Source organism: Falco naumanni, chromosome 18 (assembly GCF_017639655.2).
Source record: "Falco naumanni isolate bFalNau1 chromosome 18, bFalNau1.pat, whole genome shotgun sequence".
NCBI lineage: Eukaryota > Metazoa > Chordata > Aves > Falconiformes > Falconidae > Falco > Falco naumanni.
The window spans coordinates 3,972,759-4,000,289 of NC_054071.1; the positions used below are offsets into that span (position 1 = coordinate 3,972,759).

The 27,531-nt window shown below is 70.0% G+C and overlaps 1 protein-coding gene across 3 annotated transcripts; it reads right to left on the reverse strand.

Annotated features, from left to right (window-relative positions):
- On the reverse strand, positions 1–26,604 carry RARA (retinoic acid receptor alpha). Of its 3 annotated transcripts, none has more exons than XM_040617606.1 (9): positions 26,403–26,604; positions 18,918–19,229; positions 4,029–4,177; positions 3,793–3,934; positions 2,630–2,790; positions 2,363–2,539; positions 2,066–2,270; positions 1,670–1,828; positions 1–743 (listed from the first exon to the last, which is right to left on the reverse strand). In XM_040617606.1, the coding sequence occupies exons 2-9, from the start codon at positions 19,093–19,095 to the stop codon at positions 532–534; spliced, it is 1,383 nt and encodes a 460-aa protein (XP_040473540.1). In that variant the 5' UTR covers positions 19,096–19,229; positions 26,403–26,604; the 3' UTR covers positions 1–531. The 3 variants fall into 3 exon arrangements, with proteins under 3 accessions (XP_040473540.1, XP_040473539.1, XP_040473541.1); XM_040617605.1 differs by having other exon boundaries at positions 18,918–19,232; XM_040617607.1 differs by lacking the exons at positions 18,918–19,229; positions 26,403–26,604 and adding an exon at positions 12,527–12,803.
- Between the last annotated feature and the right edge of the window lie 927 nt (positions 26,605–27,531).

The window sequence follows — 27,531 nt, forward strand, 5'->3', positions numbered from 1 at the left end:
AGCACCCACCGTGCCCCCATCACCTGCACAGGCCTAAAAACCCCTCCAAACTTTTACAAAGGTTTTTAAAACGTATTTATAGATATTTATAGATATTTATATATATATATACTTTGCTTTCTTTTCTCTTTTAAATGACTCTGCTTCCTCGGCGTGCGGGGTCTGGCTGGCTCCCCTCCCCCCCCCCCCGCCCCGCCGGACAGCCGGGACTGGGGGGGTGGCTTGGTGGTCGCGCTCCCGTGTGTGCTGGTGCTGGTGGGGCCGGGGTGTCCCCCCCCGGGGACACGGCCAAGGGCCCCCACGCCCCTGAAATGTGACTCAACCAACGTGCTTCGCCCGGGCCGGGAGGGGGGCCGGGGGCTGCAGGGCTCCCCGCGGGGTCCGCTCCGGCGGGGGGTGTCCCGGGGCTGCGCCGGCGGGGGGGCTGCCGAGGAGTCCGCCCCAGTGGGGGCTGCAGCCAGGGTCGAGGCACGGGGTGCCCCCCCCCCCCGCCACGTGCCGGGCTCTGTCCTGGTGCGCGCCGGGCGCGGGTCACGGCGAATGCGTGGCCGGGCTGCTGCGGTTGGAGCTGGGCGAGAGGCTGGGGCTGCAGCTGCCCGGGGGGGGTCCCAGACTGCTCCCGCGGGGGCCACCCGGCTGCCCCCCCAGCGTGTCCATGCCCTCCGAGTTCTCCAGCATCTCCTGGATGAGGGGCGGCATCGATCCCGGGATCTCCATCTTCAGCGTGATCACCCGCTCAGCACCTGGGGGAAGCGTTGGGGTCAGCAGCTGGTACCCTCCAAACCGGCACCCCCAAACCAGCATCCCAAACCGGCACCCCCAAACCAGCATCCCAAACCAGCATCCCAAACTGGTACCCCCAAACCAGCATCCCAAACTGGCACCCTCAAACCAGCATCCCAAACTGGCACCCCCAAACCAGCACCCCAAACCAGCATCCCAAACCGGCACCCCCAAATCAGCATCCCAAATTGGCATGCCCAAACCAGCACCCCCAAATTCGCACCCCCAAATCCACACCCTCAAAGCAGCACCCCGAAACTGCCACCCCCATATCCACACCCCCAAACTGGCATGCCCAAACCAGCACCCTCAAACCGGCACCCCCAAACTGGCACTCTCAAACCGGCACCACCAAACCAGCACCCTCGAGCTGGCACCCCCAAATCCACATCCCCAAACTGGCACTATCAAATCGGTACCCCCAAACTGAGACCCTCAAACCAGCCCCCCCAAATCCACACCTGCAAACTAGCCCCCCCCAAACCTGCATCCCAAATTGGCATGCCCAAACTGGCACCCTCGAATCGGCACCCCCAAACCAGCACCCCCAAACCAGGACCCTCAAACTGGCACCCCCAAACTGGCACTCTCAAACTGGCACCCCCAATCGGGTGTTCCCAACCCAGCACCCTCAAACCCAGTACCCCCAACTCCACACCCCCAAACCAGCTCCCCCGGCTCTGCTCCCCCCGCCAGGTGCTGAGGATGAGGGACCTGGCCACGTCCCCAGTGTCCCTGGAGGACACGGTGCTGTGGGTGCCCCCTCCCTCATCCCCTCCAGAGGATGCTGTGCCCTGGGGATGAGCAACCTGGACCCCCCCGCAGTGGTGCTGAGCCCCAGGACACGGAGCTGCAGGAGGGCACCCCCCCACCCCAAAACCCTCACCCTTGGCGCTGATGCTGCGGAGATCTGTGATCTTCATGAGCATCTTGGGAAACATGTGGGGCTTGTTGGGCCTCCTCTTCCTCACGTAGATCTTCAGCGCCTCCAGCAGCGGCTCCTGCAGCTTGTCCACTTTGTCGGGCTGCTCCAGGTCCTGGCGGTCTGAGGAGGGGGGGGGACAACAGTAGTTACGGGGGGGCAGCACGCATCCTGTCGTTCCCCCGTGAGTACGGATACAGCCCAGCTCCCGGGGGGGGGTGCGGGCACCGGGGTGGGCTGTGCCGTGGCAAAGAGCATCACTTGGGGGGCTGCTTGATCCAGCCGTTTGGGGAGGAGGTGCCGGGGGTCTGCCAGGGCGCCGGGTGGGTGCCTGTCCCTGTAACCCCCTGCAGCACCCACCTCCGCAGATGAGGCAGATGGCGCTGAGCAGCCCCGTCTCGGCGTCGTCCATCTCCAGCGGCAGCAGCTGGTTGGCGAAGGCGAAGACCAGGTCGGTGAGGGGCCCGAAGCCGGCGTTGTGCATCTGCGTGCGGTTCAGCGTCAGCCCGTCCGAGAAGGTCATGGTGTCCTGCTCCGGCGTGTAGCGCGTGCAGATCCGCAGGATCTGGGGGTGGGGTGGGGGTGAGCACAGCACGGGGGGGGCTCAGCCTGGTGTCCCCTCCCCAGCCCTGTCCCCAGCCCAGCCCCTGCCCTCACCAGGATGTCGAGGCAGGCGGCTTTGAGGAGGGTGATCTGGTCGGCGATGGTGAGCGTGGTGAAGCCGGGGAGCTGCTTGGCGAACTCCACCGTCTTGATGATGCACTTGGTGGACAATTCGCTGAACTTGTCCCACAGGTCAATGTCCAGGGAGACCCGCTGCTCCGAGCTGTTGTTCTGCGGCAGGAGGCAGAGGGGTGAGGGCCCGCCGGGGGGGGGGGGGCTGCCATGCTCCCCAGGACCCCCCAGACCCCCGCCGACACTCACCGTAGTGTATTTGCCAAGCTGGCAGAGGGCAGGGAAGGTCTCCTGGTGGGCTTTGCGCACCTTCTCGATGAGCTCCTCCACCTCGGGGGTGATGATGTAGCTCTCTGAGCACTCCGGCTTGGGCACGTCCTTCTTCTTCTTGTTCCGGTCATTGCGGACGGCTGCGGGGACAGCAGGGTCAGCGTCACCCAGCCCCGTTGCCACCCAGCCCCTGCCCAGGGTGGGGGTCAGCTCCACCGCGCTCCCTTCCCCTGCCCAGGGCAGGATGAGGACCCGGCCACCAGCAACGGGATCAGCCGCGGTGACAAACGGCCAGCGGAGCCGCCAGCCCCTCGCAGCTCTCCTTTAAATAAGCCCTCAGGCCATTAGGAGGCAATTAGGGGTGACAGAGCACCCGTGGGAGGGGGGAAACACCGCACCCCCTGCCATGGGGACAGTGCTCAGCTCGGCTCTGCAGTGCCGATACAGCGGCGAAAAACACCACAGAGAGAAAATGGCAGCTGAGGCACCGCGCTCGTCACGGGGGTGTGCAGAGAACGCCTGAGACGGGGCGGGGGGGGGGGGGGAGCAGGGATCAGCCTCTGTGGGCTGGGGGGGCCAGGAGCCCCCTTAGGTGCAGGGTGAGATGCAGTCCCTGGGATGCTGAACCCACCCCCGGCAGTGCCTGGCCCCCCCCGGCAGCTGGCAGCCCCCTCCCAGGGGGTCACATGCCCCACAGGGGCAGGGCTTGGGGGGGGGGGTGGGGGTGCAGCTGCGCCCCAGCAGCCATCACCCCCGGTCACCCACCCCCGGTGATGCCGCGTCGCACAGGGGGTACAGCCGGGCACCATGACAACTGGCATGCAGGCACCGGGAGGCCTCGTCAGCATCATTTATCTCTGACATCATCAATCATGCGTTGCCCAGGCAACAGCCGGGCTGCGACACAAACCTAGGGGGGCCCCCCATCCCCCCCCAGGGCCTTGCTGGGCACATGGTTGGGGCTGCCGGGATGGCCAACTGTGGCCAGACCCCCCCCCCCGGCTGCACACAGGCAGGGTGTCCCCATCACTGCCCTGTCCCCAACCACATCCTTGTCCCCATCCCATCACTGTCTCCATCCCCATGCCATTCCGGTCCCTGTCCCCATCCCTGTCCCCATTCGCGTCCCCAATCACACTCACACTCCTTGGACATGCCGACTTCAAAGCACTTCTGGAGGCGGCAGTACTGGCACCGGTTGCGCGTCACCTTGTTGATGATGCAGTTCTTGTCCCGGTGGCACGTGTACACCATGTTCTTCTGGATGCTGCGGCGGAAGAAGCCCTGGGGACCCCACAGACCCCAGTCAGTGCCCAACTGGGGACCCTGGGGACCCGAGGGGACGGTGACCCCGCCATGGGGTGCTGGCAGCTCTCACCTTGCAGCCCTCGCAGGCGCTCACCCCGTAGTGGTACCCCGAGGACTTGTCCTGGCAGACGAAGCAGGGCTTGTAGATGCGGGGCAGGGGTGGGGGCGAGGGGGGGCTGGGCACGATCTCCTCTGAGCTGGTGCTCTGCGTCTCGACCGCTGCAGGGAAGAGGACGGCACTCAGGGCACCGAGACCCCCAGGCAGGGCTGGCCCTGTGGGGACCCCCACGTCCTGCACCCCCTGACAGCGCCAGGGCTGACCCCTGGGGCCAGGGGTCCCGGCAGCCCCCGTGCGCTGCCCACCCCAGCCCTGCCCGACCACGGGGCCAGGTCACACGGGGCCAGCGGGGAGAGGACGTGAGCTGGGAAGATGCAAGTTGACATTTCCAGGCCACAGAGACGATGTGGAATTCAGGCAGACAAAAAAAAAAAAAAAAAAAAAAGAGAAAAAAAAAAAAAAAAAAGAAAAGAAAGAAGCTGGGATCCCAGGAGCCCCCCGTGTGGGTGGCACCGATGGCATCCGTGGGGCCAGCATGGTGCAGGGCCAGGGCGGGGGGCAGGGGGGTGGGGGGCAGTGCCACACGCTTGCACGTGTGGGCACACACGTGTGCACAGCCTGGGCCTGCCCGCTGCCCCCCAGCCGGTGGCAGGGCCCCCCCAGAGGGGACGGGCACGGCAGCACCCCGCTGGCACCCCATGGCCCCCCCATGGGGGACAGCCCCGAGGGCAGCGCTGGCCCCATCCCTGCAGCAGGCAGCCCCAGCCACCACGTGCTGCAACGGCCCCGCCAGCCCGCAGGGTGCAGCCTGTGCCCCCTGCACCCCAACATCTCCTGGGACACGTCTGCCCCCCCCTGCACCCCAACATCCCACGGGATGTGCCAGCCCCCCCCTGCACCCCAACATCCCACGGGGTGTGCCAGCTCCCCCCTGCGCCCCAACATCTCCTGGGACACGTCTGCCCCCCCCTGCACCCCAACATCCCACGGGATGTGCCAGCCCCCCCCTGCACCCCAACATCCCACGGGGTGTGCCAGCCCCCCCCTGCACCCCAACATCCCACGGGGTGTGCCAGCTCCCCCCCTGCACCCCAACATCCCACGGGATGTGCCTGCATCCCGACACCTCACGGGATGTGTCTCACCCCAGCACCTCATGGGACATGCCAGCTCGCTCCTGCCCCCCAGGACCACCCAGAAGATGCCCGAGCCCCCCGGGATGAGCCCCGTCGCCCACCCCAGCACAGCCCCAGCCGTGGGGGGGGGGGTGCAGGCGGGGTGCAGTCCCCGGTGCGGGGTGCAGCCAGGCAGGGGTTAAGCGCTCCCCGGCTGCTCCGGGATGTTTGCGAATGTTTTTCTGCAGCGGAGCCAAGCGAACCAGTCAAACAGGATATTAAAGGCCTGGCCCGCCGGGGGAGTCCGGGCCCCCCCCCCGCCCCCCCAGCCCCTGCGCCCCAAAAAGGGCCCCGCCACACTCAGGGTGCTGCAGGGACAGGCCAGGGGCACCCACCCCACACCCACCCCGAGCTGAGCCGAGGGGGGGTCCTTGCAGGGTGCTGGGGTTCGGGAGGGTGACGGATGATGGGTGGGGGTCCCCAGCCTGGCTGTGCCACCACCGTGCAGTGGTCCTGGGTGCAGACGGGGCCAGGGAGGGGGACAGTAGGGACAAAGCCACCCACCCCACTGTGCTCGTCCCCCTGCCCCACACAACGGCGACGGGTGAGCATGCTGGCGCGGAGGTGAGCGTGCGGGTGGGATACGGGCGTGCAGGGTGGGATACGGGTGTGCAGGGTGGGATACGAGCGTGCAGGGTGGGATACGGGTGTGCAGGGTGGGATACGAGTGTGCAGGGTGGGATACGGGTGTGCAGGGTGGGATACGGGTGTGCAGGGTGGGATACGAGCGTGCGGGTGGGATACGGGCGTGCAGGGTGGGGTATGAGTGTGCAGGGTGGGATACGGGTGTGCTGGGTGGGATACGGGTGTGCAGGGTGGGATACGGGCGTGCAGGGTGGGGTATGAGTGTGCAGGGTGGGATACAGGCGTGCTGGGTGGGATACAGGTATGCAGGGTGGGATACGGGCGTGCTGGGTGGGATACAAGTGTGCAGGGTGGGATACGGGTGTGCAGGGTGGGATACGGGTGTGCAGGGTGGGGTATGAGTGTGCAGGGTGGGATACAGGTGTGCAGGGTGGGATACAGGTGTGCAGGGTGGGATACGGGTGTGCTGGGTGGGATATGGGTGTGCAGGGTGGGATACGAGTGTGCAGGGTGGGATATGGGTGTGCAGGGTGGGATACGAGTGTGCAGGGTGGGATACGGGTGTGCAGGGTGGGATACGGGTGTGCAGGGTGGGATACAGGCGTGCTGGGTGGGATACAGGTGTGCAGGGTGGGATACGGGCGTGCTGGGTGGGATACAGGTGTGCAGGGTGGGATACGGGCGTGCAGGGTGGGGTATGAGTGTGCAGGGTGGGATACGGGTGTGCTGGGTGGGATACGGGTGTGCAGGGTGGGATACGGGCGTGCAGGGTGGGGTATGAGTGTGCAGGGTGGGATACAGGCGTGCTGGGTGGGATACAGGTGTGCAGGGTGGGATACGGGCGTGCTGGGTGGGATACAAGTGTGCAGGGTGGGATACGGGTGTGCAGGGTGGGGTATGAGTGTGCAGGGTGGGATACAGGTGTGCAGGGTGGGATACAGGTGTGCAGGGTGGGATACGGGTGTGCTGGGTGGGATACGGGTGTGCAGGGTGGGATACGGGTGTGCAGGGTGGGATACAGGCGTGCTGGGTGGGATACAGGTGTGCAGGGTGGGATACGGGCGTGCTGGGTGGGATACAAGTGTGCAGGGTGGGATACGGGTGTGCAGGGTGGGATACGGGTGTGCAGGGTGGGATACGGGTGTGCAGGGTGGGATACGGGCGTGCAGGGTGGGATACGGGTGTGCAGGGTGGGATACGAGTGTGCAGGGTGGGATACGGGTGTGCAGGGTGGGATACGAGTGTGCAGGGTGGGATACAGGTGTGCAGGGTGGGATACGGGTGTGCAGGGTGGGATACGGGTGTGCAGGGTGGGATACAGGTGTGCAGGGTGGGATACGGGCGTGCAGGGTGGGATACGGGTGTGCAGGGTGGGATACGAGTGTGCAGGGTGGGATACGAGTGTGCAGGGTGGGATACGGGCGTGCAGGGTGGGATACGGGCGTGCAGGGTGGGATACGAGTGTGCAGGGTGGGATATGGGCGTGCAGGGTGGGATACGGGCGTGCAGGGTGGGATACGAGTGTGCAGGGTGGGATACGGGCGTGCAGGGTGGGATACGGGCGTGCAGGGTGGGATACGAGTGTGCAGGGTGGGATATGGGTGTGCAGGGTGGGATACGGGCGTGCAGGGTGGGATACGGGCGTGCTGGGTGGGATACGGGCGTGCAGGGTGGGATACGGGCGTGCTGGGTGGGATACGAGTGTGCAGGGTGGGATATGGGTGTGCAGGGTGGGATACGGGCGTGCAGGGTGGGATACGGGCGTGCAGGGTGGGATACGAGTGTGCGGGTGGGATACGGGTGTGCAGGGTGGGATACGGGTGTGCGGGTGGGATACGAGTGTGCGGGTGGGATACGGGTGTGCAGGGTGGGATACAGGTGTGCAGGGTGGGATACGAGTGTGCAGGGTGGGATACGGGTGTGCAGGGTGGGATACGAGCGTGCAGGGTGGGGTATGAGTGTGCGGGTGGGATACGGGTGTGCAGGGTGGGATACGGGTGTGCAGGGTGGGGTATGAGTGTGCAGGGTGGGATACGAGTGTGCAGGGTGGGATACAGGCGTGCAGGGTGGGATACGAGCGTGCAGGGTGGGATACGAGCGTGCAGGGTGGGATACGGGTGTGCAGGGTGGGATACGGGTGTGCAGGGTGGGGTATGAGTGTGCAGGGTGGGATACGAGTGTGCAGGGTGGGATACAGGCGTGCAGGGTGGGATACGGGTGTGCAGGGTGGGATACGGGTGTGCAGGGTGGGATACGAGCGTGCAGGGTGGGATACGGGTGTGCAGGGTGGGATACGAGTGTGCAGGGTGGGATACGGGTGTGCAGGGTGGGATACGGGCGTGCTGGGTGGGATACGAGTGTGCAGGGTGGGATACGGGCGTGCTGGGTGGGATACGAGTGTGCAGGGTGGGATACGGGTGTGCAGGGTGGGATACGAGTGTGCAGGGTGGGATACGGGTGTGCAGGGTGGGGTACGAGTGTGCAGGGTGGGATACGGGTGTGCAGGGTGGGATACGGGTGTGCAGGGTGGGATACGAGTGTGCAGGGGGGGATACGAGTGTGCAGGGTGGGATACGGGTGTGCAGGGTGGGATACGGGTGTGCAGGGTGGGGTATGAGTGTGCAGGGTGGGATACGGGTGTGCAGGGTGGGATACGAGTGTGCAGGGTGGGATACGGGTGTGCAGGGTGGGGTATGAGTGTGCAGGGTGGGATATGGGTGTGCAGGGTGGGATACGGGCGTGCAGGGTGGGATACGAGTGTGCAGGGTGGGATACGGGCGTGCAGGGTGGGATACGGGCGTGCAGGGTGGGATACGGGTGTGCAGGGTGGGATACGGGCGTGCAGGGCGGGATACGGGCGTGCAGGGCGGGATACGGGTGTGCAGGGTGGGATACGGGCGTGCAGGGTGGGATACGGGTGTGCAGGGTGGGATACGGGTGTGCAGGGTGGGGTATGAGTGTGCAGGGTGGGATACGGGCGTGCAGGGTGGGGTATGAGTGTGCAGGGTGGGATACGAGCATGCAGGGTGGGATACAGGCGTGCAGGGTGGGATACGGGTGTGCCAGCACGGAGGCGATTGTGCGGGTGGGATACGAGCGTGCAGGGCACAGAGATGAGCGTGCGGGTGGGATACGGGTGTGCTGGTGTGGAGGCGTGAGGGTGGGACATGAGTGTGCAGCCAGCAGGGAGGCGAGCATGCAGGGCGTGAAGGTGAGGGTGCAGGGTGGGATACAAGCGTGCAGGGTGGGACAGGAGCGTGCGGGGTGGGATGCGAGCATGTGGGGTGCGGAGGTGAGCGTTGGGGGTGCAGTAGGAGCGAGCGGGGTGCGGAGGCGAGCAAGCCGGGCAGAGCTTCCCGGGCGGCACTGAATAAATCACCGCTGCCACTCGAGGGAGCGGAGCCATTAAAGTGACTGAGCGAACGTCGTCTATAATTTATCGCCTCTTTTATATAATTTAAGAACTTCCTCGTGAAGAGCTGCACTCACAAAATGCAGATTTGACAAGATTTTGATGTGCTGGGTGCGGAGGGGGGGAGGGGACCCCGCTTCCCCCCCCCCCCCCACGCGCCGGCGCACGCTGGCGTCCCCAGGCAGGCACGGCTGTGCCAGCGCCACGGGAATCCCCCGCCACCGCTGCCACCATCGAAGGGACCGCCGTGCCACCAGGGTGGGGACGGGGCCACAGGCACCGCAGCCAGAGCCCCTCACCCTGGCATCAGGCCTGGGCGCCCCTCGCACCCCTGCGGGGCAGGAGGTGGGCACAGAGCAGCACCCAAAGGTGCTGAGCGGGCAGGATGGGTGCAAACCACCCTTGCTCCTGCAGGGCTGGGTGCAGGAAGGTCTGGCTGGGGACCCCAAGGACCCCGTTTGTCCCGGCTCCCTCCCCTCCCCCAGCCCCATCTCCTGGAACAGGAGGGATGCAGGCGGCCCCCCCGCCCCCCCGCCCGGAGGAAGCAGAGCCCAGCTGCAGACCAGATGCTGCAGCTCCGCCAGCATCCCCGGGCGAACGCGCCGCCCCCGCCAGCCGCCCCGCCGGCCGCTTCCTGCCCGCACCGAGGGACCCCGGGGCACCCCGACACCCGGCACCCCCGCCCTGGCGTGGGAAAGCGCCCGCGGGGCCACGCCGCCTGCCAGGGCCCGGGGGGGGGCACAGCAGACTGGGCTGCTGCCACCCCCCCCAACAACCGGCCATCGCTCCCAGGCCAGAGCCGGGATGGGGCGCAGGGCTCTGGAGTGGGGGGGGTGCAGAGGAAAGCCCACCCCGAGGGGTGCTGTGCCAGGCAGGACAGTGGGCGCCCACCCAGGGACGAGGATCCCACATGCCCTGAATTCCTGCACCTCTCTGGGAGCACGGGCGGGGGGAAAGGAGGGTCCCAGCAGCCGGGGTGCCCCGCTGGGGGGTGCCCAGTCCGGCCCCTGGGCACGGTGCTCAGCCCGCCAGGCGCTGCCACCCTGCCAGGTCCCCATGGGGCACCCTGCCCAGCAGACCCAGGGGTCCTGCTCACCACCAGCACTGGGGTCCTTGCCACCCCAACTCTCCCCCCCATCTGCTGCGCCGCCACCCCACCCCCCCCGCGCCGCAGCGCTGCGCTGGCTGCGTGCCACCGGCCAGCCCGGGGTGACGGAGCGCAGCTCACACGAGGGCACCCTGTGCCCAGTGGGGTGGTGCCCACGCACAACCCAACCCCACGTACGCACACCGCCCCCCCCCCCCCACGAGACCCCCCCCCAAGCACCACCCACAGTGGCACGGGATGCCCGCTTGACTCGGTGGGTTCCTGCGAGCCCCTCCACTACCCCCTGGGAACCGCCTCGTGCCTCAGTTTCCCCAGCTGTGGTGTGGGGGTGTCCCCAGGCCCCGCTGCAGAGTCAGGAGGGCTCCCCACACCCCCCCCACACCCCCCCACGCCCCAAGGAGCAGCTCTTCCCCCTGCGCCAGCGAGACGGCGTCCCGCCGGGCAGGGCAGCACCGGCGCCGGGCCAGCAGCCAGCACCTCGGGGCCAGCCCCGTTGGGCAGAGCCCAGCCACAGCCACAGCTGTCTCTGGGGAAACTGAGGCACGGCACGGCCGCCCCCGACACCGCTAAGGCATGCCGCAGGCTGGCATCTCCGGGCTGGGGAGACACGGCACCTCGACGTGACGTAGGGAACGGGGCACCCTGCCAGGGAGTCCCGCCAGCACCCGTCACCCACGCGCCCGCCAGGTCATGGTCACCGTGACCAAAGCCCAGAGGTGTCCCTGGCCGGGCCAGGGGCCCTGCACAGCACCGCAGCTGCGTGTCCACTCAGAGCTGCAGCCCACAGGGAGGGGGCTCAGGCAGGGCAGCCCCTCGCCCGCAGGACTGGGGGCATGGGAGGGGGGCGGGGGGGTGGCCTCCAGTTGCCCCCCTGAGGACAGCACCGCCCCAGTGGGGTCGGGGGGGGGGGGTGGCTGTCCTGCTGCGCTAAGGGCATGGTACTGGAGCCTGGGCCACGCAGCCCCCGCCAGGCCCTGCCTGCACCCTGCTGGCCCTGGGGGTCTCCAAAGTCAAGCCCCCCCTGCAGAGGCAGCAGGAGCCCCCGCAGCAGCCCCCCACCGTCCCCAGCTGCAGACAAAGGCCCCTCACGCCATGCTCATGCCTGATGCCAGCGGAAAGGTCGAGCGGCCCTGAGACAATGGGGGGAGCGAGACGGCGGGGGCCATGGCTGCAGCCCCCCCCCCCCCAGCACCAGCCACAGGCACCGCACCAGCCACCGCCGCGGGAAGGGGGAACCGGCAACGGGGAGAGGGGCTCGCTGCCCCCCCCAAGGAGCGAGGCAACCCCCCCACCACCCTGTGGAAGGGGTGAAAGTCCAGCAGAGCCCGGCAGGACTTTCCCCAGGCCGTTATGGCGTCGGTGGCCCCTGGGAGCCAGGCCAGGCTGGGTGGCAGCCCGCTGGGGGGGGACACGGGACCCCCTCCAGAGCCCCCCTGAGCAGTGGGCACAAAGCTCAGCAGGGCCCTGTGCCCCCCGTGGGGTGGCAGCCCCCGGGCCAGCCAGCAGCTGGGGGTGCGATGCCTGTACCCCTGCGGGCACCCACCGCCCACCCCACGCCCGCGCGCCCTCCACGCCCCACAGCACCGGGGGGTGCCCGTCCCCAAGGGCAGTGGGGGACCCCGGGGGACACTGTGCTGTGACCCCCCCCCAGGGACAGAGGGCAGGATCCCACCAGTGGGAGCGGGACTGGCCGAGCCCCACAGCAGCACCCAGGACACCCCAGCCCAGGGGGGCACCCCGATCCCTGGCAGGGTCGTGGCCGGGGGGGGCCCCACGCTACCGCCCCCCCCTCCACCCGTGCAGCAGCAGCAGCAGCAGCAGGCGCAGCGGCTCTGTAGTTAATTGGATTTTGTCGGAGCCCTTATCAGGAGGGAATGCAATTCCCGGTGGAGCCGGCGCTGCCGCGGCCCCCCCCGCGGGAAGGGGGTGCGAGGGGAGCCCCGGCGCGGCTCCCCCCGAAATGGGACGCGGGTTGTTTATGGCCGAGCCGGCGGCATCTGCGCACAGCTCGGCCCGCGATGGGGCGGGCGGGGAGGGACGGGGGCTGAGCCCAGCACCCCCCGGGCCCAGCACCCAGCACCCTGCTCAGCCCCTCCCGCCGCGCCAAGCACCCATCCCCCCCCCCCTCCCCCAGCTCCCATCTCCGCCGCCCGCCGCCCCCCCCCCCCGATCGGCCGGCACCCGAGGCCGCAGTGAGGGGCCCGGCCGCCCCCGGGGCGCAGGTACCTACAGCGGCCGGAGCTGCTCCAGGGCGGGGGGCGGCGGGGGGCGCCGCGGGGCGCGGGGGGGCCGCGCTCGGGCAGCAGGCAGCCCCGGCCCGGCCCGTAGAAATCCATCCGGAGGAAGGGGCCGGGGGGCAGCCCCGCCACCGCCGCACCCTCGTACATGGCCCGGGGCCGCGGGGGCGGCTCCCCCGCTCCGGCGGTGGGGGGCGGCCCCGGGCGCTCAGCGGCCTCCCCCCCCCCGGCGGCCGGGCCCCCGGGGCGCCCCGCGCCGCGCTGCCATGGCCCCGCCGCCGCTCAGCCGGGGAGCGGGGCCCCGCCGCTCCGCTCCGCGCCCGGGCAGGCGGCGGCGGGAGGGGGAGGGGGAGGAGGAGGAGGAGGGGGAGGGGAGGAAGGCGCAGCCCCGCCGGCTCTGCGGCTCCGGCAGCCCCGGACCCTCCCGACACCCGCCGCCTCCCCACAGCCTTAACCCGCTGCGCGCCGCGGGGCCGCCCCCCCGCTCCGCTCCGCTCCGCTCGGCCAGCGCCAGGCGGGAGCGGGCCGGGGGCTGCCCGGGCCCGGGGGCTGCCCGGCGGCCGCGGCTCATTTGCCTAATGGGATGCGGGTGAACTGCGGGTGAACCCGGCGGGGAAGGGCTCACCTCGCCCTGACCCCCGGCCGCCCCCCCGGGGTGCGGGTGCCACCGCACTGGGGGGCCCGGGGGGGCGCACAGGCGTGTGCGCGTGGGTGTGCGTGCGTGTGCGTGCGTGTCCCCGCTGCGTGATGGGGTACGTGCCTGTCTGCATCCCCGCTGCAGAAGGGCCCGTGTGCCCCCACTGCACCCTTGCGTGTGGGGGCTGCGCGTGGGTGCGCGTGGGACAGCCTGTGTGCGCACACACGTGCACATTCCTTCTGCACACACGTACATGTGTGTGGCACCATGTCCCCACCAAGAACAAGGAGCAGCCAAGCATGCCCCACTGGATCTGTGTGTGTGCATATGCACACCCCCACTACACACATGTGTGCTTGCGTGTGCACACATGTTCCTGCTGCATGATAGGGTATGTGCTTGTTGGCATCCCTGCGGCAGAGGGCCTGTGTGTGGTCCCACTACACCCCTGCATGGTGGTGGGGGTGTGTGTGTGTGCATGCGTGTGTGCATATGTGCACACAGGCTGTCCTGTGTGCACATACACATGTGCATTCCTTCTGCACACTTACATACGTGCTGTGCTTGGTGGGGACATGGTGTCACATACAACAGCTGAGCACATCCCTGCTGGATCTGCGCATGCGCACAGCCCCACTGCACACGCATGTGCTTGCATGTGGCCCATGAGGGCAGAGAACAACACACTAGCCCTCCCCACCACGCTGCCCATGTACATGCCCCCACTGGAGTTGACGCCCCAAAGCCAGGGCCCCTCCTGGGGCCACCAAGCAGTGGCAGCACAGACCAGTGTCACCCCACGCAGCACAGCTGGCTCAGCACCGCTGCCTGCACCCAGACAGGGACTGACCCACACCAAGGATGGACCCGCACCAAGGACAGTGGCCACCAGCCGGGCTAGTAGGACAGGCACTGGCAGTGCCACCTCCCCACTGCACCGTCTCACCGTCTCGTCTCACCCACTATCCTTGCTTCCAACACCGCAGCAGCACCAGCACGGCCACTCCACAGCGGGCACGGAGCCTCTGGACCCCACGAGGGTTTGTGGTGCCCCAGCCTGGCACTGCCCACCACAGTTGTGCCCAGGGTGCTGCAGGGCCCAGGGACAGGAGAAGCACATGCGTGTGCACAGCTGGGCAGATGTGGGCACTACCACACACGCCAGCCCTGCACAGCCACATGAAGCAAGCAGGGAGCGTGCACGAGCAGATGTACGTGTGCAAGCGTGTGTGCATGTGTGCACACAGAGCAGTATGCAGGATGCAGGGCAATACACACACCCAGAACTGTGCGTGCACGCACACCCCGACGCCGAGGGCACCCTCTCGCCAGCACAGGCGCACTCTGCACACCCACACGCCACAGCCCTGCACACGCCAGCAGCACCCCCAGCCCCGGCCCCAAAGTGAGCAGCCAGGGCCGCCCCACTTCCATTCCCAACCTGCCCCCCCCAAAGAGAGGGGAGGAAAGGGGAGGAAAACAAAACAAAAAAACCCCAAAAACAAAACCAACCAGAATAAGAAAAAAAGGCCGGGAGGCGTGTGCGTGTGTATGTATGTGTATGTGTGTGCATGTGTGTGCGTGTGTGCCTGCGCTGCGGATCAGCAGCGCCTGTTTAAATAATAATAGAAAGTCAAAGGCTTTGCTTAGCCAGCAGGTTTCTGAACAAAAGCCCAGCGCTCCTCCAACTTCCTGCAGCGAACATGACAAATGTCTGCTTTGACTCATTTACCAGCGCTGGAAAGAATGTGGCTGCGACGGAGGGGACGGAGGGGACGGAGGGGACGCGGGCCGATGGCACCGCACGGCTGGGCTGTGACACGGCTGGCCATGGCACGCAGGCCGGTGGCCATCCCCACCGGGCAGCACTTTCCCGTCCCGCGCCGGTGGCTACAGGAAGAAACAGAGATTACAAAAAAAAAAAAAAAACAAAACCAAAACCCCAAAACCAAAAAAAACCCAAAGCCTTAATGCAGAAGCCAAGAGGAACTGGGCGAGGGGAGCGCTCCGCACGCAGTCCCACGGCACGAGGGGGATGGGGACACCCCATCTGTCCCAGCACCTTGTCCCACTGCCCTACCAGCAGCCTGGTGACACTGGAATGGGGTGACACTGGAATGGGGCCCCTCAGCAGCACCCCAAAGCCCTGCTTCCTGCTGGCCGCACTCGTGAGAGTCACCGATGCTCCGAGGAACACAAGATGCCCTCACAAGCATGATGGAGACCCAGCCACAAACCCCATGGGGACACGCCAGGGGACACTTCTGTGCCTGGTGACACTGGAATGGGGTGACACTAGAATGGGGCAACACTGGAATGGGGCCCCCAATCAACAGCACCCCCCAGCCCCGCTTCCTGCTGGCCACACTGGTGGGGGGTCACTGACGCTCCGAGGAACACAAGATGCCCCCACGAGCATGATGGAGACCCAGCCACAAACCCCATGGGGACACCATGGGGGACACCGCTGTACCTGGAGCGGGCACAGCTCGGGGACTGCGGGGTCACAGCCCTAGCGGACAACATGACGTGGGCAGGGATGCTGGGGACCCCCATGCAACGCCCCCCCCCCCCCCCCCAGCCTGGGTTACGGGGTGCTTGGCCCCGGCCCCTTCCCCCCCAGCATCACGCCAGCACCTCGGGGCCCTGCAGCCCCCCTCCCCTCCACCCACTTCAAAAGACCCCATTTATCCCCTTCAGTGGCTTTTGAGCGCGGCAAATTCCCGGCCGGCGCAGGCGGCTCCCCCCGGCCCCCGTGACAGTGATAGAAAACCTCCGCCGTAATGGGCTTTCCCAGGCGCGGGGGCCCAGCGCCCAGCTCAGCATCATCAATCTTCCCAGGGCGGCGATGGGGGGGGCCAGGGGGTCCCCAGCACCGCACCCCACAGGGACTCCCCAGCCTCTGCCCCGAGAGGGGCCCCCCAGCCCCACCACCCCCTGCCCGCGGCCCCCGGCCTGCAGGGAGCACGTTTTGCTCATTAATTTTTAAAAATTAATTAATTACGGGGCGCTGCGGGGGAGCGGCTGCAGCGCTGAGGAAATCGGAGCCAGCGGGTAGGGTGACACGCCGGGCCCGGCCGCGGGGCCCCCCGTCCCGGCAGCCCAGAGCGGGGTCGGGGGGGGCCCGGCCGCAGGGGAGGGGGCCGCACGGGGGTCCCGATTCCCGCAGCCAGGCCTGGGAACCAGGGCAGAGGGAGGGTGGGCTGGGGGTGGCAGCCCAGGGAGCCCCTTGTGGGGCAGTGGGCAGAAATCTGCCGTAGCCCCCCGAGACCCCCGCCTGGGCCAGCAGCGGGGAGGGGACCCCCAGGGCCAACCAGACCCCACGGCAAGAGGCCACCGCAGAGCCCCTGGGACAGGGATGAGGGCACAGGCACGGCGCTGGCACCGCCACACGTGCACACACGCGGCACGGGCACACCGGCGGCCCCGCGACGTGCACTGCGGGCACAGACACACGCACACACGGGGGGGGGGGGGGGGGGGGGCTGGCACTGAGTGCACGCGCGCTCACCCCCCCGCACGGCCGCTCAGCCCCGTGTACGCTGGCTACGCGCACGCCCAGCCCAGCGTGCACACGTGGGTGTGCACACACAGGCGTGCGCACACGGGCACGCACAGCCGGCAGCGCACGCGCACAGCACCGTGGACATGCAGCTCCGTGCACACGCAGTTGCACGAGGCAGGCACGCACACACAGCCCCCCCCGCCCCCCCCCCAAGTGTGCACACTCACCACGTGAGCTCACTTATGCCCACACGCAACTGTGAACGCAGAGAGGCCCCACAGCCACCCTGGGTGTCCCCCGGTGCCCCCAGCCCACCCTGGGGTGCCCCACATCGGGGCCCGGGGGGGATGGGGGGGGGGGGCGGGGGGAGCAATGCCAGGGATCCCCAGGGACCTCCACTCACTTCCCCTTTGCCAGGCGCTCTGACGCCGGCACTAAGGGACACCCTCCTCAGGCCAGGGGGGTGCAGGAGGCCCCCCCACACCCCCAGCACCACAAACAGGATATGGCCAATCTACGCCAAGGGCAAAGCACACAGCACCCCAGGGGCCCGATCCGGCCCCGGCAGCACCCCTGCAGCCCCACTGCCCCCCCGGCTCCCCATCCCGACACCCACAGACCCAGCAGGGCGCCTATCTGCACCCCGGGGGGGCATCTGCACCCCCAGGAGGTCCCAGCCGGATCAGCCCCGGGGCCGTACAGCTGCAGCACATCTGGCAAGGGCGGGCCGGTGGTGGGCTGGACACGAGGCGGGGGGGCCGCACTGAGCCCCTCCGCAGCCCCCCTCCCAGCTGGGACACAGACCCCAGCACCTCCTTGCTGGCCCCACCACCAGGAGCCAGAGCGGGGGCACCTCGTGTGGGCACACCCCAAATACTGCAGGACCTACACACAGGACACCCACCCGGCTGTACGGGTGCTACGGGGGGGTGCAAACACGGTGCCCCCACTCCCTGTGTCCCCTGGAACCCCCGGGCACCCCAGCAGGGAAGGCCAAGGGGAAACTGAGGCACGGTTCACCCGGTTGCCACCAGACCCAGGGCAACCCCCAGCCCTGCCCATGGACCCCAGCCCCAGTGTAGAGATGGGGGAGGGACGGGGGGGGGACAGGACAGGTGCCCCCCCCCCGACCCGTTCCCACAACACTGCGCGGCGGGAATGGCCCCAGAGCCAGCGCGGAGGAGGGGCCCCACCCGCCGACACCCAGTCGCTGAACTGGTCCCACTGGGTCCCACCGCCGCCGGGGCGGCTCCGGCGGGGGACAGCACCCGGGGCCGGCCCTGCCCGGGCCTGCACCGTCCCCCGGGGCCAGGGCTGTGCCGGAGGGGCCCTGCCACACCCCGACCCACGGGGACCTCCCCGACGGCGGGCGCCGCGGGGCACCCATGGCGGCACGGCGATGGCACCCATCCGCAGGGGTGGCGGGATCCAGCAGCTGCCCCGTGGCACCCAGCGAGGGTTCGGGGAAACTGAGGCACGCTGAGGGCCGGGGGGTGACGGCGCAGGGAGGACCCCGGCCCGGAGCCCACCGCCCATGGCTCCCAGCTGCCGGCGCGGCGGGGCGGTGATTACCGGGGCCGTGATGGACGACCCTGTCAGGGGGAAATTGAATCAGGAGCAGACGCGATGATTGCCTTCATCGCCTCCCCCACGGCGGCCCCCGCGCCGCCGGCGAACAAAGAGCCGCCGTGGGGACGCAGCGCCACACCGGGCCCCCCCGCCACCACCGAGCCCCCCATCACCACCGAGCCCCCCGTCCGCCAGCCTGACCGCGGTGGGTGCCGGGGACGGGGACAGCCAACGGCCCCTAACCAGGGCCAGCTGGGCCGTTAACAGCCGGGGTATAAACACGGCCATTAACGAAGGCGGCCACACAGCAGCAATTAACTGACACACACACCCCGCCAGGTGCCACTGCCCGCTCCCTGCCTCAGTTTCCCCAGCGGCAGCACTAACGGGGACACACAGCGAGAAGCACCTGGCGCTCGCCTCCCTCCCACCAACGTGCCAGTGCCCCCCAAACACAGCTCCTCATGGGTGGGCGAGGCGGTGGCCGACAGCAGGGAGACCCCCCAGCTGCCTTCACCCGTGCCACCACCCTGGGCAGGTTACAGTGCGGCGCCGGAGCAGCAGCCTGGGGTCTGTACCCACGTTCCACAACCCCGGCACAGAGGGGTCCACACACACACACCCCCATCACTGGGGGTCCCACCCCACCCCCCCACGAGGCCGCGGTACTCACTGGCAGGTGAGGGGGTGCTGTATCCGCTGACGGGCAGCTGGTGCTGGATGCCAGCCAGTGTGCTGGGCGGCGAGAGCCCCCCCAGCATGTGGGGGAAGAAGAAGGCATAAGGGGGCACAGGGTAGCCATTGAGGTGCCCCCCTCCAGGCGTGGGGCAGGAGCTGCTGTTGCTGGCCATGGTGGGGGTCTCCGGCGTGGCGGGGGGGGGGGGAGCTCTCAGGCGCGGGGCGCAGGGCCCGAGCAGAGCATGGGGCCCGTGGGCACCCCAATGCCCGGCGGCTGTCCTTGCTGGTGGCGCTGGCTCCTGCGATGCTGCTGGGGGTGGGGGGGGGAGAGCAAAGAGGGGGGGTTAGCAGAGGGGTTGGGAAACCCAGGGCCCCAACCCCGAGGTGGCACCCACCAGCTGTGCCTCAGTTTCCCCAGACCCCCCACCCCAAGGGTCACATCCCCTCCCGGCCCCAGGAGGGCGCAGCCGGCCGGGCCCGGCGCTCCCCGCGAGATTAACGACAATCCCCCAGATTAACGACACCGGGACCGGCGGGGCCTGGCAGGCGCAGGTCACTAATCCCAGCTTAGCGGGCGAGGGCACAGGGGGACGGCATGGGGACATTGTGGCCCCCCAGGGCACCCCCTCAAGGCCAGGGGCCACGCGACGGCCGCAAACCTGCCCCCCTCCCCCAGGTCTGGCCTGGGTTCAGGGGTGCATGGGGGGTGCCAGGGGGGCAGCACCCCTTGCCCCAGCACGGGGGGCTATGAGGCAGCCAGGGGAGGTGGGGGGGGGGGGGGCACAGGCACACCAGGGTCCCCTGAGGACAGCGGCTCTGCTCCAGCCCGGCTCTGCTGTCACGGCCATGCGCCCACTCGGGCTCCGCTCCCCCCATGCCCGCACCGAGCGCCACGGGGCTCAGCCACCCGGCTGCAGGGTGGGAGGGGGCTCAACCCCACCGGGACCGGCACCTGGGGGGCTCAGCCTGGCCAAGCGCCACAGGGCTGGGCTCTGCCCCTCGTGCCATGTGCCAGGCTGTGCCGCGTGCTGGGCGGCGGCGGCAGCTCCCACAGCAGCCCAGCGGGGCAGGGACCCCAGGGCCCAGGCCGGGCTGGGGGGCAGCGGTGGGAAGGGGGGCACGGGGCTTTCACAATCCCGGGCTGGCTGTTTATTTAAGCGCTGGCGCAGGGCCCGGCGGGGGCTGTTTATTTGCCGAGAGTGCTGGCTCCCGGCCTCGCGGAGGCGGAAAAGGATCCAGAGGAACAAGGCTGGGCCGCCCGGCGAGGCGCTGGGGAGGGGCCGGGATGGGCATGGCCCTGCCCGCCCCCCCAGCACCCACTTGGGTGCACCCACTGGGAGCAGGACCCCCAACCTCACCCTGGCACCCCACAGCCCCACCGCTGCCCACCATGATGGGGACCCACTGGAGGACCTATGGGGAGACCCACAGTCCGGCTGGCCCGGGCTGGGGACCCAGCAGCAGCTGGGGTGGGTGTCACATCCGTGTGTCCCCCCCCCCCCCCCGGCACAGGGTGCCCCGCTGGGCGCCGCAGCACGCGCAGGATTCCCACGGGCACAGCGCCGGACACCGGGTCAGCATCCACCCGAGCCCGGCACCCACGGCTCAGCACCAGGGAGGGGACAGGCCTCGAGCAGGGTCCCCACATGGCACTGCAGGGACCCCAGCCCCACGGCACAGGGGCTGCCCGTGGCCCCCCAGCCGGGCCGTGGCCCCCAAGCCGCGCTGGCCGGGGGGAGCCGGGGGGAGGAGGCGCGGGAAGAACTGTTTATGTTTGCCGGTGCCAAGCGCTCGCCGGGCACCGCGCCAGCCACGCCGGGGCCCAATTACTCAACCCGCTCCTGCACCCCCCCCTGCACGCCACCGGCCTGGGACCGAGCGAGGCCAGCACCGCCGGCCTGGCCACCGAGCACCCCAAACCCGGCTGGCGGCTGCTGGACCCTCCCCCGCAACGTCCCACAGGACCAGCAGCAGCCAGGAGGGTCCAGGGGGCACTGCCAGCCCCACTCCCGTGGGTCTCCGTGGGCAGGAAGAGCTGCAGCCCAGAGAAGCCCCCACGGGCCCCGGCACAGATGCTGGCACACGGCTTCCCCCTGACCGGGGGGGGGGGTCTGGCTATCCCAGGGGTCCCAAATGGGGGTCCCACTCCTGGGCAGCAGCGTGGGGCCAGGGGCCATGCAGCCCCTTGGCGGGGGCCCACGCTCACCCTCCCCGGCGCCTTTTCCTCCAGTCCCCGGCAGGAGCTGGACGAGGCCTGGAGCTTCCTGGAATCCAGCGCCTTGTTCCAGCCCCGCGGAAAACACTGCCACGGGGCTCGGGCCAAATCCAGCCACGAGGAACCTCCCACCCGGGCCGGGGTGGCCCCCGGGAGCCGATGGACGCACGGATGCACGGACCGGAGCCATTCCCAGCGCCAGCAGCGGCATGGCCATGGGGGACCACTGCTGCCCGAGCTGCCTTCTGACCTTGACCCCCACACGCGGCACCAAGCCCACCCCACACCCCCCCAAAGGGATTCCTTCCCAAAACGCAGCCCCCGGCTGGATTCGCTGCCCACACCGGGGCAGGGCTACATTCTGCTCCCCTGCGCCTGGCACGGCCAACGCTAACGGCAGAGCAGCGGGGATGGTGGCACCAAGACGGCAGCACCGCAACAGCGGCGCCATGACACCCACCCCACCCCCAGCCCTGCCTGCCAAGGGGGCCAGGCAGCATCCCCCCATCCCACCCCACCAGCTCCCCGAAAGCCCCCGGTGCGGGCAGCACCCCCAGCCCCAGTGCCACCAAAGCCAGCCGTGCTTCCTGCCAGGGCACAGGGCGATGGCAGCGCCAGCACCCGGATGTGACACGCCGGTGCACGGGGGCACCGCCCTGGCCCCCCCTGGCACTGCGGGGGCAAACGGGGCCGGGGTTGCTCTGGGGTGCCTGGCAGGGCAGCGGGCAGCGACCAAGCCCTTCCTGTCATGCCTGTGGGCACCGCGCGCCTGCCCGCAGCTTCCCCTCGCCACTCTCGATTCCCAGGCGGCCAGGTTTCAGTTCAGCCCCAGCCCGGCTGCCGCGGCCCCCTGCCACCCCAGAGCCTGTCACCCTGCAACCCTACCACCCCAGAGCCCCAAACACCCTGGAGCCCATCACCCCGCTCCCCTGCCACCCCAGAGCCCGTCATCCCATTCTCCTGCCACCCCAGAGCTGGTCACCCTGCTCCTCTGCCACCCCAGAACCTGTCCCCCTGCTCCCCTGCCACCCCGGAGCCCATCACCCCATTCTCCTGCCACCCTGGCTTCCCTGCCACCCCAGAGCTCTGCCACCCTGAAGCCCCGTCACCCTGCTTCCCTGCCACCCCGCGCCCCTGCTCTGCCACCACCCCAGAGCCCGTCACCTGCTCCCCTGCCACCCTGGAGCCCTCCCACCCCAGCCCCCTGCCAGCCCACTCTGACGCCCAAATCTGTCAGGGGGCTGCTGCCCACGTCCCCCATCCTCACCGGGACAGGTCCCGGGGACACGCGGGTGGCCAGCCGCCCCGGGCAGAAGCAGGCAGGGGGTGCCGTGCCCCCCGGTGCAGGGAGAGCAGGGTGGCCCCCCCGGGCTGGCAGCCTCTCGGGCATGGCAGGAAGCGCCCGGAGCCGCTGTGCGGTCGCTGCCTGCGGTTTCCTCGCTGCTGTCAGCGCCCGACCTGGGGTGGCCTCACACGCGAGGCCGAGAGACTGGCTGCCCCCCCCCCCCCACCACTGCCCCCCCTGCCCCGCCAGCACCGTGCAGGGGCTGTGAGGTGCCCCCCTGGCAGGGCCGCCGGGTGAGACCCCCTCCCCATATCCCCACAGCATCTGGGCCGTGAGTCACCGTCACGTTTCTCACGTCCCCGGGCAGGCGTGAATCATGCCCCAGCGCGGCGGCAGGGCCGCAGCCAGCGGCACACGCTCGGCACAGCCGCCACGCACCGGGGCCAGAGCTGCCCGCAGCCCCCCTTCAAGGGGATCCGGGGGTGCCAGGGCTAGCGTGGCCCCCAGGACCTGCACGCTGCTGTCGGGGGCCAGCAGCACACCCAGGTCCCTGCGCAGCACCGGTGCCACCACGTCCCAGCACCAACCCACGCCCGGCCAACACCGCTGCCCCCAGCGCAGACACAGGGCCGGGGACACCACGCTGGCCGGGGGGGACGGTGCCCTTGCCGGCAGGGATGGTGTCCATGCTGGCCTTTCCACTCTGTGGGGGCACAGAGGCACCCCAGGGAGCGGCCGCCAGCCCCGTGGCGTGGGTCCTCACCCCGGCACCCCCACATCCCGCTGCCGGCTGGGCGCCACAAACTGAAATTCCACCTGTCGAGGCTGGACCAGCTCCGGTTACGCCGGGAACGCGCCACTCCGGTTACATCTCCCGCACCCGTCACCAGACACGCCATTCTTCTGTGGGAACAGGTGCCACGGCCCCTGCCACGGCCCCCAGGACCCTGCCACGCCGCCGCCGCCGCCACCAACGATGCCATGGGTGCCGGCCTGCCGGATCCTGGAAGGAGCGAGCCAGCCCAGCTCAGCCCCAAAGGCCCAGTCGGACCCCCAGCCCCTCACACCGCAGCACCCTGGGGACCCCCACCCCCACCCTGGTGCTGCAGGGGGGCACCCCGCATCCCAGCCGGGCTCCCCCCGACACGGTGCAGCCTTGACCCTCAGGACAAGCCCAGGGAACCGCAGGTCCCGCAGCCCTGCCGGGACAGTCCCACTCCCACTCCCGGGGTGCCCCGTCCCGGTTCCTTGCGGGCTCCCGGGAAGCTGCAGGATGGTGGCGCGGCTCACAGCGGCCCCGGTTGTTTTTAGCTCTGGATGCGGCGCGCACAGCCGGCGCCCTGGGAATGGCGTGCCGGGAACAGCGAGGCCCCAGACAGCCCTTTCTGGCTCGGCGACAGCCGGCAGACAAGTGCAGCTGGCTGCGCCGCCGGCCCGCAGCACGGGGCTGCTCGGGACACGGCGGCCGGGGCTGGCATGGGCGGCCGCAGCGGGCAGGCAGCCGCAGAGCACCCCCGGACACCGGGATTTGGTGGCACCGTGCCCCCGGCTTGGGCCAGCTCTGGGGAGCTGGGAGCAAGCTGGGCAGCACTGCGACCTGGCGTACCTGGGGGGGGGGGGGGGGACGACACACGGACACGACAAACCACAGCGTGCCACAGGCGCCGTGACCCACCGCACTGTGAGCAGGCCCGTGGCACGGCATGCGGCCGTGTGGCACTGCCATGGCCCTGGTCACAGCCTGGCAGTGGCGGCTCAGCCAGGGATGGCAGAGGCCAGGGCAGGCGCACGAGGCCCCTCGCCGGGCCCTGCCACGAGCCACCCCCCTGCTAAGCCGCCTCCAGCCGCAGGGAGATTAACCCATTTTCCGTAATCAGCACATGTGTCACCGCAGATATGATCGCAGCCCCCCCCCCCCCCCCGCGCCTGCTGGCACCGCAGCCCTTCCCCCCGAGCCCCAGGGCTGGCACTGCCACGGAGAGGGGGGACACGCTGCAGCACAGGGGTGCCCAGGGTGTCGGGGGGCTCCAGGGATGCGCTGTGAGCACCCCACAGCTCCACCGGTGCGGGGCACCCCAAAGTGCTGCGGTAGCACCCCACCAAGGGCTGGGGGACACCAGAGCCCAGTTGCTCTTTCGGTGACAGCGCTGTCATCGGCGCGGGTGGCCCAGGACACCCTCTGCCCGCCGCCGGCACAGCCGAGCGTGGCACGTTGACATGCCAGAGCCTCCTGGTTATAAATAGAGCCGGAGCCGCGGAGATGGTGAATCCCAGCGCCGCAGGGCAGGCAGCAGCACGGGCCCTCCCCGGGCTCACCGGGACCAAGCACCGGGGACACGGCGGGCATGCCAGGGCACCCGCCGGCAGCGGGGGACACGGCACGGGGCACTGCCCTGCTCCCCGCTGTCCCGGCTGGTGGCAGCTGCATCACCCGCGGGGGGAGCGGATGAAGGAACCGGGCACCCACCGGCATCCCCGGTGCCAGTACCCGCTGGGCCACGCATGTCCCCGCGCCGCAGCAAGGTCACCCGCAAGGGCAGGGTGCGAGGCCCACAGGTGACATATGGCCCGGGAGCAGTGGCCGTTGGGCCGCTAAGCCCCTGCGCCAGCACCCGCTAATCCCGGCACAGAGGCCGGCGCTCCGGGTGCTGGGCCCAGGGCCCCCGGCCGAAGCCTGCCCGGCACCCCCAAGCAGGACGGCCACCCCGGCGGCGAGGGGACCCCCCTGTGTCCCCTCGCCGGGCCGACGCATGGCCCCTGCCACCCAACGAGGTCAAAGGTCAGCGGCACAGTTTTGGGGACACCACCACCACAGCGGGCAGGGGGCTCTGCCGCGGCTCCCCCCCCTCCCTGGCTCAGCCGCCGTGCCTGGGGGCTGCCCCCGCCCCCCCCCCGCGGGAAGCACCGGTGGGGCAGCCCCCACCCCAGCCCGCAGGGGTCCCAGTAACCCCGGGGGTCTGCTGTGGAGGGGGAGGCGGTGGTCGGCGCCCCGCGGGGCGGCCCCCCCCCCCCCGCCCCGCCAGCGCCCTGTCAGCCGCGGAGAGCGATGGCTTCCTCCGCCCGCCGGCCAGGAAACGGCGCAGACGCCGCTCCCGCCCCCCGGCCCCGGCCCCGCCGCCCCCCGGCCCCGCTCACCCGCCGGGCCCCGCCGCCAGGCCCGGCCCCCCCCCGCACCCCAAAAGGGGAAGCGGCTCCGGTCCCCCCCCCCGCCCGCCCCCGCCGCAGGGGGGGGCCCGTGGCTGCGCGCACCGGCGGCCCATGGGGATGGGGGGGGGCGATCCGGGGGGGCTCCCCGCAACCAGCAACCGGCTCCGCGACGGTGGCTCGGGCCCCCCCGCGGGTGGGACTGCAGCCCCCGCGGCGGCGGTGCCCCCCGGGGCGGAGGGGGGGGGGGGGGGGGGGCGGCGGCGGGAGCACCCAGCAAGCCGGCTCCGGGAGGGGGGACCCAGCACCGGTAATGGGGGGGGTGTCCAGCACCGGTAATGGGGGGCCCCCGCACCGCCAAGCACGGGGAAGGGCGGGGGTAAAGCCACGCTCCGGAGCCGCGGCGGGGGGGCAACGCTGCCCCTCGGGGCTACCGGTAGCCCCAGCCAGGCAGCGCCTCCCCCCCCCCGCGCCGAGACCCAGCGAGGGGGATCCCCAGGATCCCCCCGCTTTACCGACGGGGGATCCCCAGCGCTGCCTCCAGGACGTCGCGGAGGGGGGGGGCACCCACAGCCATGGGACCCCCCAGCAGCCCCACCCGGGGCGGGGACACCCCCGCACTCCGCACCCACCGGGGGGGCGGTGAGGAGGGGCGGGGGGGAATCCCGGCTGCACGGCGGGACAGCACCCACCCCCCCGAACGCGGCGAACCCCCCCCCCAAACACCGGCACGACGCGCTGTGTCCCACCGCAACGGATCCCTCCCCCCCCGCCTTTTCCCAGCGGGGATCCACGGATGGATCCGGGGGGGGGTGGGGGTGGGGGGCACTCGTTACCTGCTCACGGAGACTTCCCACCGGGATCCTTACAACCGGGAAGCTCCCGGTGGTGGCTGCATGGCGGCGGAGGTGCCGGTATAGCCCGGCCTGAGGGGATGGTTGGAGAAGGAGGTGGGGAGGGGGGAGGGGGTAACGGGGAGAAGGGGGGGGGGGCGCTTAACGAGCGGCGGCCGCGGCCATTGCGAGTCATGTGCTCGCGGGGAAACTTTACCCGGGGCTGGGCCGGGCGGGGCGGCGGCGGCGGCGGTGGCGGAGGGCGGGGGGAGGGAGAGAGGGAGGCGGTCACGCCCCTTTCCGCCGGCCACGCCCACGCCACGCCCCTCCAGCCAATGGGGCGCCGCCGGAGGCGGTGCCCCATTGGCTGGAGGGGCGTGGCGTGGGCGTGGCCAGAGCTACATTGTAACTCTTTGAAGTCTCCAGAAGGCGGAAGGGGAGAAAGTGGGTGCGCGCGCCGCGCAGAGAGGACCCGCCGCGGGGGGGGGCATCTCTTAAAGGGGCCGCACCAACATAGCTTAGCTGCCCCTCTCCGGTGTGCCCACCGCGTTCTTGCTCTGTGGGTCACGCAGGGGTGGCCCAAGTGGAAAGGGGGGGGGGGGGGGGGAGGATATCCTGGGGGAGAACAAGGGGCAGCGGCGGGGGGCGGGGGGAATGGAGGCACCCAGGTGGGAGGGGGTTGTAGGGGGGCAGGACAAGGGGCACCCAGGTGAAGGAGGGAGGATCTACCCTTGGTGGGAGGACAAGGGGTACCCAGGTGGTGGGATCTACCCCGGGGGAAGGATGGGGGCAGTGGAGGGGGGTGGTTGTTGGGGGTGGGGGGAGGACAGAGGACACCCAGGTGGGGGGGGGGGTGTAGGGGGGGTGTCTAACCTGGGGGGAGGACAAGGAGCACCTAGGTTGGGGGGGGGGGGGGTATGTCTACCGTGGAGGGAAGACAAAGGGCACCCATGTGAGGGAGGGGGAGACTACCCGGGGGGGAAGGTGGGGGCAGCCCGGGGGGGCGGTTAGTTGTTAAGGGTGGGGGGAGAACAGAGGGCACCCAGGTGAGGTGGGGTTGCTCACCTGGGGTGGGGGGCAGAGCTGGGGAGGACTGGGGGGCTTAAGCAGGATGGCAGGATGGGGTGTGGGG

Excerpts from the sequence above, each read along its gene's own strand:
- RARA (XM_040617606.1), bottom strand. The coding sequence starts at position 19,095 with ATGGCCAGCAACAGCAGCTCCTGCCCCACGCCTGGAGGGGGGCACCTC. Across the intron at positions 1,829-2,065 it reads CATCTGCCTCATCTGCGGAG|ACCGCCAGGACCTGGAGCAG; the intron begins GTGGGTGCTGCA and ends CCCCCTCCTCAG. Across the intron at positions 744-1,669 it reads CCGCAGCATCAGCGCCAAGG|GTGCTGAGCGGGTGATCACG; the intron begins GTGAGGGTTTTG and ends CGCTTCCCCCAG.